The following is an 11,133-nucleotide window of genomic DNA, read 5'->3' as shown; positions in this document are numbered from 1 at the left end:
ATTAGAGAAAACCAGAGCTATAGACTCTGGAGAAAACATCTCCGTCCTCTTACTTTACATTTAGCAGTTAGCACTTCTGAATCCTGATTGGCGAACTTGTGACTGCTTGCAGAGTTATAATATTCAATCAATCAAATTGAGGATTCGCTACAGCTCTGCTGTTTGTCGCCAGGTAAATAGGTTAATACAGAATCATCTGGATTAATTTATTCTATTAATTCCTAGAACGATAAAATACTAAGATATTTAACACACGTTTCTTCTCATTTCGTTTTTTTTTATTTCTCAAAAAGAGGAGTAAAAGGTAGAGATGGCGCATGGATAAATAAGTAAAGGTAAGCAAGTTGAAGCCAAAAATCAGTTTTCCCTGAAATCACACATACTTAAACAGCGCATAGTTTTGCACCATTTTTTTAAGAATATCGTCTTTGTATTTCACTGATATATCCAATTAAATACAGAGCCTTATTTTTAAGGCTGCACAGGGAAGTACGCTTATGCCAGTTAAACTTATTTTAAATGTTCTTGACATCGTCAACCAGTAGATGGGAATGATTTTGATGGGACAGCATTCAGGCCAATATATCACACATAAGAGAGCGTTACTTGACACTGATTCATTCACCGAAATGTGTACCACAGTTGACTGATTCACGAAAAAAAATATAATTTAATAAGGCTTTTAGATGAGTTGAAATACTCAAACGACAATTAAATCATAATTAGCTAGCCTTAGGAAAGTGAACCGTTAATCGATGTCTAGAGAGTTTGTCTCTCCGAGAAAAAGTCTTATCGCATTGGTCACAACTTAATCGTTCTCCGGTGTGAATTACGTGGTGACGACTTAATTTGTCTTTGGTTACAAAAGTCTGTCCACATACTTCACATCTAAAAGCTCTTGTTCCTGAGTGAATAAGCTGATGGCGATCGAGTCGGTACTTGCTTATGAAGGATTTGAAGCAAAACCCGCACTCGAAGGGGAGCTCTCCGGAATGAATACGCAGATGAGTTCTCAACCGACTGCCATCGTAAAAGGCACGTCCACATTCCCGACATTGAAATGAACGATCGCGTGGAGGCGGTGATGCAGTTTCTGTGGGATTTGAGTGTCGTCGGCTCCAGGCGGTGTTAGGAGTTGGTACAGGAAAAGTATGAGCTGCAGATGGTCTTGAAGATGACATCTGTGCTGTCTGGTGGCTATCTTCACTGAGACGGGAGCAAAAGTTAATTGGTGGATATGAATCTCTTCCTGGTGAAGGCTCTAATCTAGACATCCCAGCCCTGTAACTGATAATAAGCACAAACATGAGTATGTAAAAAAAATGCTACATGCTACAAGAATTTCTGAAATTCTTTGTTAACAAAAACACAGAGTAAAACCAATAAGGCAATAAATTTTTTTACCAAACAAACACCAATCAACTACCTGGGGTTGAAAGAAAGTCGTATTTTTAACGCACTTGATTGAAGATGGTTTTTCCTGGGATCATCATCATCAGAACTGCTGCTGCTGCTTTCTCGTACTGTGGATGACTGTAACGAAATAGGAATATTTAAGTAATGACAGCATAGTTTGTTAAATACTATAATAAATTAAGTAAATAATAGAAGAAGACTAAAGCTACACCAGAAACAAAAACAATATTTATTTACATTTAGAAATTGCAGATTTCATTTGCTGTTACAAAAAAAATTATTCCAACCAAACTTTTAAAAATATGCATAAAATCAGAAATTTGTTACACAAAACTAATGTATATTGTGCAGATATATATTTGAAAAATATAAAGATGCAATGATTTCTACCTCTTTATTGTCACGCCGATGTGATGGCATTTTTAGACTTGCAAATGGTACGAGTAACTATAGGACATATTAAATTGGAGGAAAAATAAACAATAAACGAACCAAAACAATGCAATGGCGGAAGAAATAAGGTGGGGAAGTCACGTGACCTCAGTGAGGGTGTTTCTAAATGGCAGTTGTGGAATCACCGATTCAAAAATATGGTTTAATTTTTTGTGTATGGAACTAATAATTGAAATTAGGAAGTTAATAATGAGTATGGAAATTCAGAAAAATACCAATCAATGATTCCGTGGTTTTTCTACTTTGCAAAAAAAAGTCAAATATCTTGGAAGTTGGAAAGCGTAGACGTCAGATGGCGCCGTCGACTGTTTACATTAACATAAAATGACCAAATTGTTTTCGGTTGTTCGTCATGAGAATTGTTTTTTAAAATAGTTGGATTTAGACCAGTTATTGCTTGTGTTTTTATCATGGAGAATAATACAGGCAAAATGGATTCAGTGGACAGTCGACCGACCAACATGCAGATCGCAACTAATCTACCCTATCCGAGTAATGTTGCTATGTGCTATCCTCCTCAACCATCTCTTAGTTCACCCTTGGCTGATGGAAATCATGGGAGTCAAGCACCTGGAAACTATTTAGTTCCTCCATCGATGGCATCACCTTCTAGCTGCCTAACAACACAACAAATGTATTCAAATTACCCAAGTCCCTATTATCGCTCAATGCTCGCTGGTTCACAGCAAAGCAGTATGAGTAGCTACTATGGAACAATTTTACCACCACCTTCTCATCATTCATCAGCATTTTATGGGACATTTTATAATCCAAATTCTCCTTCAGTTTATCCAAGTAGTCAACCCCCTATCAATCCCATAAATTATTATTCACCATCACTCTACATGCAGAATCATGAAACCATGTGGCCTAACAGCAACTCAAATTCTCAACCAGCTCCTGCCAAAAGGTCATATTCATATGAAACTGGTAACATTAGTCAACTTCCTGCATGCAGTAAAGTCTCTTCATCAGTTATGCCTATCACAAATGCATTGCCTGAAGCAAGAACTACAGCACTACCAGATGAAGCATCAACACTCACCTTAGAGCCTTTGCCAGAGTGTTCTTCCTCAGCAGTAGAATCAGCAAAGGAGACAGATTTTATGTGTGTTGAGTTAGACCGACCTGCTTCTAAGTGCGAAACAGCCGAATCGCCCGGTGACGATGAAAGCTCTGTAATAGATAAAGAATCACTTGAAGAATCTGAAGATGATTTAGATCAGGAGGAAGACTCATCTTCGAGCTACACGTCTTCATATACCGAATCGTATTCCAGTGAAGACTTGATCCCCATAGAAAATGAAGATATTTTGGAGGATGTGCCAGACAATATTTTAAATGACACTTCGTTTGGGGATATTGACCGTGCAAAAGATTTGGTTGACGACGACCTTCAGTGTTTGCTGTGCAATAATTTCGATCATCTTATCCCTAGACTTGACATAGCTATTAAACTAGAACCTGTTGTAGGCGAGCCCATTTCAAAATCGTCAGTTTTACTTTGCACCCAATGTGATCTTATGGTAATTCAAATTTTTCGGTGACTCTTATTGTTTAATTAATCATAAAATTTTTTATTTTAATAGTTGGAACGTTACTTGTCATTAGAAAAAGAAGTCCAGTCTTTACAAACGCAGATTCAGTCCATGTACCAGAATAACAAACATTCTGATAAACAGGACGAAGCCGAGTACTGTTCTCTGCAAGGAACTTTACCACCTGAAGAAACTAACCAAAATTTGTGCCTCGATGGATCTTATGCTACCTCCCAACTGGGAAATCCATTACCTACAACGGGAATAGTTCAACAACAACAACCTTCAACTCCCGAGGAATTTGAACCGGCACACCAACTAAAAGTCATGGATCCTGTCGTCATCAACAACACGGAACCAGATCAAACTAACAAAGCATTACAGCATACAATTGATAAAGAAGTCATCAAAGCTCATGGTTGCCACGAGTGTGGGAAATTTTATTCTGATGTGCGGAGTTTGCAGCGCCACATGAAAACTCACAGAGTAGAAGAATCAAATGAAAACCATACTGCTGGTCAAAGAACCTCTAACGCAGGATCTGTCCCACTTCAATGTCAACAGTGCCCACGCCAATTTCAACGTCGCTCGCACTACCACTACCACATCAAAATCCACCACGGACCACGTGAATTCAAGTGTCAGATTTGCGACAAAGCATTCGTCAGTCGAGGAGCATTAACTACACATGGACGTATTCACTCTGGAGAGAAACCGTACGAGTGTGAGACATGTGGACGACGATTTAACGTCAACAGCAACTTGCTCGCGCACGTGCCCAAGTGTACTGGTGCCTTGCCGTTTAAATGTGAGCATTGCGAAAAAGCATTTGCCACGAGATCATTGTACCAAACTCACGTTAAGGTAATTTGTTTTCTTGACTACTGTGCACTTCTACGAGTTCTAAAATATCTAACTGTCGACAAATATTTACAGGCCCATCAAGGACAGTTTGCCGTGAAATGTGACGAATGTGGCATGGGGTAATTAAGAGTTTCTATGTTTTTAACATATACATTAATTTTAGTTTTTTACCTTTGAAATTAGATTCTCGAAAAGAAGTCACCTTATCGCGCATCAGCGGACCCATACGAAAGAAAAACCTTATCAAGTAACTTTCACATTAAAGACATTAAAATAATTACCTAGTGTTATCGTTTTGAAATTCGTTCCAGTGTCCAGTTTGTGGTAAGGCATTTTCTAGCATCGGAAATTGCAACAGCCACGCCAAAACTCACGCCGATGAGCGAAAATATGTCTGCGAAATTTGTGGGAAAAAATTTGCAAGGCGTCAGGCGCTCGAGATGCATCTCAACAGACATACGGGAATGAAGCCATTCAAATGTGACGACTGCAATAGATCTTTCCACGACGCCAGCAACCTAATAAACCACAAAAAAACACACCGCCAAAACAGCTGAAGGGGTTTTTTTTTTTTACGAGCCGTCCATAAGAAGTTCATACATGTGTCTTGAATGACTACAGTATTTTTTTTGTATTGATTAACTTCTACAATCGATGACAAAAGTTTGCGTCGGTATCACGCCGAATTATTCCAAGAAAAATGGTGATAAAAATCTAGCGTTCTACCCAAAGAATATTACGGGATAATATAAGTGTTTGTGAATACAGACACAAAAATTATGGTTGATTGAATTTCTCACTTGATAGTCGTTAACAGTAACTTACACGCTACCGGCATTAAATCCTGGCGTATGTTCCATCAGCTGAAAAAAAGGCTCCTTAAACGTCACATTTGTGATACCAGTAGATGACTCGCTTCTTTCTATATCGTTCTCCGATCGATCCGAGTATAGACATTTCTGAATCATATGTACACATAATATATAATAATAAACGGTTGAACAAAAGAAAATCGTTTCCAATACTATAGGGTACAGTATTACATATCCAAATACGAATTGAATATATAGAGAGAGATAGAAATAAAACAATCTATCGTTTCCACAAAGATTTCGCACTGATTTAATAAGAAATGCGGTGAGGGAGAGAAGGAACGTAACGTATATGCCAAATGTATCGCAGCGACTAGGTACGCATAAAAGACTCTCTCTCCCTCATTCTATCGAGTTTTTTTCTTTCACTGGGACGAGGAACGACTGTCGAGATCGTTTCTTAATGTTCACATTTCCATGGTTGGCAGTGCCGGCCGACTTGAATTGAATATGCTATCTTGAGTCCTTCCGTCTACCGAGAGATCCTGAACTGTCGGAAACTCACCCATTTCATTTACCGAGGCGTGCCCGGTCCGAGTACTAACAATCTTAAAAGCTGAAACTTTGGCCCGCTGATAAGCCATCACCGTGTTTAATCCCAAAAATCTAGGATGTATCAAAAAAATTATTATTTCGTGTAACTATGACAACAAAAAAATAGCATTACCTGCAGCATATATAGACGATAAGAAGAGCGACACTAACAGCCAAAAGCCGAATACCCGAGTCTTCATAAAACTTAATAATAGCACAAGCTCCTCCTACGGATCCGCACATGAGTAGTACAAGACCGGCTGTCTGAGCCCAATGCCAAGGCGTGATGGCAACGTTAATTTGACTCCAAGAACGAGCCTTTGTTTCTACTTGATACGGTGTCTGGCAAACTTTGCAAATCAAAGCGGAAGGATTGTTGGCGCTCTGTTGTACAAATGACGATGTAGAATGAATCAAGTTACATAAATATCTTTTGTGCTCTCATACCTCAATCAGCCAGCGCTTAAGACATTCGTGATGAACAGCTCCAACGTCGCCTTTGCAAGCGCAGGGGAAGATCATTGACCCAGCTTCAGTAGTATCAGTATCGTAGCAAATCCAGCACTCGGCTTTCCTGTCACCGTTTTCATCTAATTTGGAATGCATGAATAACTGTAATTATAGCAGAAATGCGAGAAATATTGTACCTGGAATTTTGGGCGAAGCGTCTTCAGCATTACGCGATGTTAATTCGAGAGACGTAGCAATGTCAAGTCGCTTCAATATTTTCTTAGGATTCAAAATCCATAACTGATCCGGTCTAACCATTTCAAAGAAAAACATTATTACATGCGAGTAAAGAAATTTGGAATTCTTTTCTCACCTCATACAATTCCAGAGGACACAAGGAAACCATAAAGCAACGCCGAGTTCAACCACGCGGAACAAGACGTCAAAAACATTGCGACTCTCTAGTGGTACCTTCTTTTTCCAGAATTCTCCAAGGATTTCAGAAAGTAGGAAACAAACCGTGATGAGGAGCATCATAGCTTGTGAAACGAGACCTAATCGTGACTGGTGCAGCTGAGCTGTATCGATGGACTGCCTAAACGGAACAGGATTCCGTCCATGGATCACCTTCAAATAGAAAAAAACAAACAAACAAGACATATTGATAAGACATACCATTCGGAAATAAATTACGTCTTTTAAAGCCCAGGGTGAGGAATAAATTAAGAATTCCAAGGACAAGAGACAAACAAAGAATAATGGCCTGCCTCTTCTTTCATCAGATGCACAGTGACTTCCTTTTCTTCTGAATCTTTGTCGTTAACGTGGTCAGCGTGATCCGGGGAAGAAGCGGAAGCAAACGAGGACACACACGCAGGTGAAGACGACGAGGAAATGGTTTTGAACGAAATAATCCCCAACGGAATGCTGCTTTCTCCCTCGTGCAAAAAACCTCCACGGACCTGTGGAGAGAAAATTTAGACTTTCCAGAACAGAGACAAATTTGGGGCTTCGCGCGACATAGACAAAATCCCGAACAATGACATTGAGGAGAGTAAACAAACAAATACGAACCTTGAAATAGACTTCGACGCCATAGATTAGAAAGAAAATAACCACGATAAACATCAGAATGGCGTAACATCCATTGAAAACGTTGGTAAAGAATCTCTGCAACAGATTTAAAAAAAGGGGTTTTTAGTATTTATCATTGACCTTTCTCACAAAAACCGGTCGAATGGTTCCAACCAGTTTTATAGGAGTTTCCAAAACAAAGACCATGCCTTAAAAGGGTTTCTAACTTTCTAGGGGACTCTATCAACTTTAGACTGAGGTTAGAAAACTGCTTCCGTACCTTATCTTCCTCTGAATGGATTTGCGTATTGGTGATGACGAGTTCTGCAATTAATAAACTGTACGTGATGATGTTGAAGGCTAAAAAGCCCAAGAAGGATTTGGATAGGAAGGGCGGTCTCTCTTCAACGTCACGCAGGTGGAATACCTAATATTTAAAAAAAAAGGAATACAAAAAAGCCCAAGCCCAAAAGGTCAGTTTGCACGCGACTTCCTTGTTTGCATTTCCACATTCATAAAATAAAACGCGTTCCTTACCTCTGCCCAGAAGCAGACGATCAAAGATGCTCCGGTTAACAAAACCGGATAATACGCACTGAGTAAACTCGATGACCATTCATCTGTTGACGCCTAGAATTTTTCAAACAGAAGCTGAGAATGTTAAAGCTGAATATGTTAAATGTGACGCAAAATAAATTACAGGGTATGCGAAGTATAGTCCTCGTAAGAGAGCCGCTAGAAAAACCAAAATGTATAGAAACTTTTGGTTTGTTATCCTGCATGCTTTGAAAAAGGATGGTGTCTTGAGTCGAGCGTATTCAGCATGAATACAGATAAATAACTGAATCAATGATGTCGCCGCAACTAGAAGGAAAACACTTGCAAAACCAACATGATAGCCGACACTCGGTTCTGCGCACTGAACCCCTTCAAATTGAATCTATGGATATAAAAATGGGGATATAAATATTAGCAAATCGTCGATAATTGAAGCGTTATATTGTACCGACCTCACAAAAACAAGTTCCGTTGTAGCACTCCCCATGTGAGCAGTTTGCCTGGCAGTGGGACTGCAAATCCGACGAATTTTCACTCCAACCCATTAGTTGTCCGAGCAACTTGACTCCCACACTGACTGAACCAACTCCAAAATTGCCAACAGTACCTCTCCCAATGTTACTACCACTTGTGATGGCTCTGATCCCCAAAGAGTGAACGGCCGTAGTAAGCCGAGAGACACTTCCTACCATGGTAGTGGTAAAATGGATGAGTTGAATGGAGAGTGAATCGGCCTTTCTCGCCCTGGGTAGGAAATGAATCAACGATTAGTTTCGATAAGAAATACAATAGATAAAATATGTCTTCATAATTCATTTTAAAAGTGATTCACAAACCAAAATATTGCTTAACAAGTTCAGTCAACCATTTTAAAGATAAACTATGTGATAAAAACCAAGGTACACAACCATTCGTTAGATTTTAAAAAAATTGCCTGAGGACAACTCACAATAACATCACAGAAGTATTGAGATGTATAGCAATAATAAAAGCTTAATTCTAATTGTAAATAAATCTTTCACAAATACTTAAGAAGATGCTAAAAATAGTATCACCACTCTTTAAATTGGGTTTCCAGTTCATGATTGCTTTGAATAAAATACACAAATAAATCAAGGCAAACTTCCTAGAATTGACAATAACTTTTTGCACAAGTGAGGAGAGATAATTGATTGCATTGATCTTGGATGAAGAGCCACTTTCATCATGCAAAAGACAATCCACCAAAGCAGTGTACCCGGTGACTGAAAACAAGAAAGTGTGTGCATCCACGTCAAAACAGCTCACTAGCATGAATTCAAATAGTCTTTATTCTCTGGTGACCAAAACATGTGTGTGAGAGAGAAGAGAAACTTCCTTCTTGGATGTTTTAGCAACCCTGACCCAAAAAAAGGAAAACTGTTGCCAGGAGAAAAAATACCTATAGCGTAGCACCTTCCTATGATCTGTCTAAAAAGCAAATGGAGAAAGGATGTAACAAATATTCAGCCGGTTACAATAAGCCGTCTGGAGACACAAAAGATAAGGCAAACTGGCTGACTAACTGTCAACGGGCGAAGTACACCTTCGCCTTTGAGTAAACAAAGGACTATGAAACTAGGGGATCACAAATCAATCAGCTGATACTTTTGGAAAGATCTTGGTTCTTCTAATCTTAAAAAAACACACATTCAAGTTTTACGACCAAGTTAGGGTTTCTTACCGTCAAATAATACTGATTTCGCCAGATTGATGCAAGGTTAAGCAATTTCCTTGTCAATATTTTTGGCAATGGATAACTCATAAATCGATTGAAAGCACCAATCGATACGAATTGTTGTTATTGAAAATAACGCTTCACATTTAATTAAACAAACTTGCATTACTCAAGATAAAATTGTGAACAGATGGTAAATTTTCCTTTTTCAAAAAAATATTAGATAAAGAAAATCATGGGATAGCTTTTTAGGAAATTTTAGATTTCCCGTTTCTTTTTGTTTGTGTAGCACGTGACTGCCCCCAGAGGACTCTGAAGCGCACACTTTCACGACATTTCGGATTTCATTAGCCCTTGGTCGAATTAAAAAGCGTTAACCCAAATTATAACTTTGCACGAACAAATTGCGAAAGAAAAAATAAAGGCGTACCTGTTACAAATTCGAAGAATGTCGTTGTAGCCATTCAAGAAATCGTTTGATGATAAACAAATTATATGGGTATAGCACACGACTTAGTCCGGAGGGAAACTGCTTGCAAATAACTAGAGGGTTTTCACTTACAGCTGTTTTCTAGAGTACCACTGACCTCCTTTTGGTGGTAACTCTTAAACACACACACGAGCAGCTGCTGGTGAGAAAACCATACAATTCTGAATCACGAAAGATTTTAATGTCAGCGCATCTCGATTTCTCCCCCCGCTTCAAATGACTAGATCAAGCTTCTTATTTCTTTTTTCCTTGATTGCTTGATTGATCACGTGAAAGAATATAGTCCTACTATTGCTTCATGCACGGCGTAGTTTCCAGGCTATGGCTCGTTGTCTTTTTACGAGCAAGAATTGTAAGCAACAGCAGCGAAGACACTGAAAAGCAAATTCAGTTTGCTGCCTCACGGTAGCTGTAATAAGATAATTCAGATTTTTTTTTTTACAGCAACGTGTCCCTTAAACTGACATGTGCATACGCAGTAAAATTAGGAGCTAGTGCGCCGACTCCGATCGCAAACTTTTCGGAGGGAAATTAAGAGTTTGAAGGATTAAGTTTTAGCCCAGTAAGCAATTTTGAACTGATGCCAAAATAGAGCCTTTTGAACTTACACTTTCACTTGAAAAAAAGGCGCTTGTCCGAACTTTCACTGACCGAAGACCATATGGCTTATACTTTACGAAAGAGTCCCTTCAAGAGCAGATATGGGATTTCGAAGACAAATACTAATGCGTTCGTTCTTATCACAGAAAAGAGATGTGACTGACGTCGTTATCAGTCGGCACAGAATTTTTCACAAGTGCGTAGTCACACATCAAACAAACGCAATTACCGAACTAAGAAGCTACAGGTTCGGTACAAGTGAACTAAAATTCAAAACGACTAATATCGGGCAAAGGTGTTTTTGATAAGCTTTTTTTTTTGGACGCTGGTATCAAAATATATTTATTCACCGGATCATAGTTATCCCATGTCGCGAGATCACGGTTGTTGATCAAACGAAGATGAACAAAAAAATAAAATAAATAGAAAAACACGAAATGCGCCTACGGCGATGGCTACTTTCACCTCGAAATTTTGATCGTGGTGGTAAAACTGCAAAGGCTCTCGTTTATTTTGTTTTGAGCACCAACCAGCCATCTAACGAGTAACCTTCGTGGTTCTGATTTTTTTTTTCAAAAAGACCACAGG

The 11,133-nt window shown here is 38.9% G+C and overlaps 3 protein-coding genes across 9 annotated transcripts; 1 reads left to right on the top strand and 2 right to left on the bottom strand.

Moving 5' to 3' along the window:
• Positions 1-380: 380 nt before the first annotated feature.
• LOC124199068 (zinc finger protein 397-like) lies at positions 381-1,962 on the bottom strand. 2 transcript variants are annotated; one of them, XM_046594970.1, is made up of 3 exons: positions 1,807-1,962; positions 1,427-1,533; positions 381-1,287 (listed from the first exon to the last, which is right to left on the bottom strand). In XM_046594970.1, exons 1-3 carry the CDS (start codon positions 1,834-1,836, stop codon positions 723-725), a joined length of 702 nt encoding a protein of 233 aa, XP_046450926.1. In that variant the 5' UTR covers positions 1,837-1,962; the 3' UTR covers positions 381-722. The 2 variants fall into 2 exon arrangements, with proteins under 2 accessions (XP_046450926.1, XP_046450927.1); XM_046594971.1 differs by having other exon boundaries at positions 381-1,281.
• A 195-nt stretch (positions 1,963-2,157) lies between these two features.
• LOC124198986 (zinc finger protein 383-like) lies at positions 2,158-5,283 on the top strand. Its single transcript, XM_046594963.1, has 5 exons — positions 2,158-3,395; positions 3,459-4,271; positions 4,344-4,390; positions 4,455-4,518; positions 4,583-5,283. The coding sequence occupies exons 1-5, from the start codon at positions 2,280-2,282 to the stop codon at positions 4,826-4,828; spliced, it is 2,286 nt and encodes a 761-aa protein (XP_046450919.1). The 5' UTR covers positions 2,158-2,279; the 3' UTR covers positions 4,829-5,283.
• LOC124199002 lies at positions 4,879-11,031 on the bottom strand. Of its 6 annotated transcripts, none has more exons than XM_046594967.1 (12): positions 9,886-11,031; positions 8,212-8,503; positions 7,902-8,141; positions 7,739-7,831; positions 7,482-7,628; positions 7,202-7,297; positions 6,895-7,089; positions 6,501-6,754; positions 6,325-6,437; positions 6,125-6,267; positions 5,811-6,061; positions 4,879-5,749 (listed from the first exon to the last, which is right to left on the bottom strand). In XM_046594967.1, the coding sequence occupies exons 2-12, from the start codon at positions 8,449-8,451 to the stop codon at positions 5,551-5,553; spliced, it is 1,971 nt and encodes a 656-aa protein (XP_046450923.1). In that variant the 5' UTR covers positions 8,452-8,503; positions 9,886-11,031; the 3' UTR covers positions 4,879-5,550. The 6 variants fall into 6 exon arrangements, with proteins under 6 accessions (XP_046450923.1, XP_046450920.1, XP_046450921.1 ...); XM_046594964.1 differs by lacking the exon at positions 9,886-11,031 and adding an exon at positions 9,462-9,803; XM_046594965.1 differs by lacking the exon at positions 9,886-11,031 and adding an exon at positions 9,180-9,638.
• Between the last annotated feature and the right edge of the window lie 102 nt (positions 11,032-11,133).

Source organism: Daphnia pulex, chromosome 1 (genome assembly GCF_021134715.1).
Source record: "Daphnia pulex isolate KAP4 chromosome 1, ASM2113471v1".
In the NCBI taxonomy this organism is placed as follows: domain Eukaryota; kingdom Metazoa; phylum Arthropoda; class Branchiopoda; order Diplostraca; family Daphniidae; genus Daphnia; species Daphnia pulex.
Note: the sequence above shows the minus strand (reverse complement) of the source record. Positions and strands in the feature narration are given on the sequence as shown.

Bases quoted from the DNA above. Each gene is read 5' to 3' on its own strand.
- LOC124198986 (XM_046594963.1), top strand. From the start codon at position 2,280: ATGGAGAATAATACAGGCAAAATGGATTCAGTGGACAGTCGACCGACC. The intron at 3,396-3,458 runs GTAATTCAAATT...TTATTTTAATAG, and splicing joins GCACCCAATGTGATCTTATG to TTGGAACGTTACTTGTCATT. The intron at 4,519-4,582 runs GTAACTTTCACA...AATTCGTTCCAG, and splicing joins CGAAAGAAAAACCTTATCAA to TGTCCAGTTTGTGGTAAGGC.
- LOC124199002 (XM_046594967.1), bottom strand. From the start codon at position 8,451: ATGGTAGGAAGTGTCTCTCGGCTTACTACGGCCGTTCACTCTTTGGGG. The intron at 6,755-6,894 runs GCAGGCCATTAT...TTCTATTTGAAG, and splicing joins TGCATCTGATGAAAGAAGAG to GTGATCCATGGACGGAATCC. The intron at 6,062-6,124 runs GTATGAGAGCAC...TTTGTACAACAG, and splicing joins TTAAGCGCTGGCTGATTGAG to AGCGCCAACAATCCTTCCGC.
- LOC124199068 (XM_046594970.1), bottom strand. From the start codon at position 1,836: ATGCCATCACATCGGCGTGACAATAAAGAG. The intron at 1,534-1,806 runs GTAGAAATCATT...ATTTCGTTACAG, and splicing joins ATCGGCGTGACAATAAAGAG to TCATCCACAGTACGAGAAAG. The intron at 1,288-1,426 runs GTAGTTGATTGG...GCTTATTATCAG, and splicing joins CGACTTTCTTTCAACCCCAG to TTACAGGGCTGGGATGTCTA.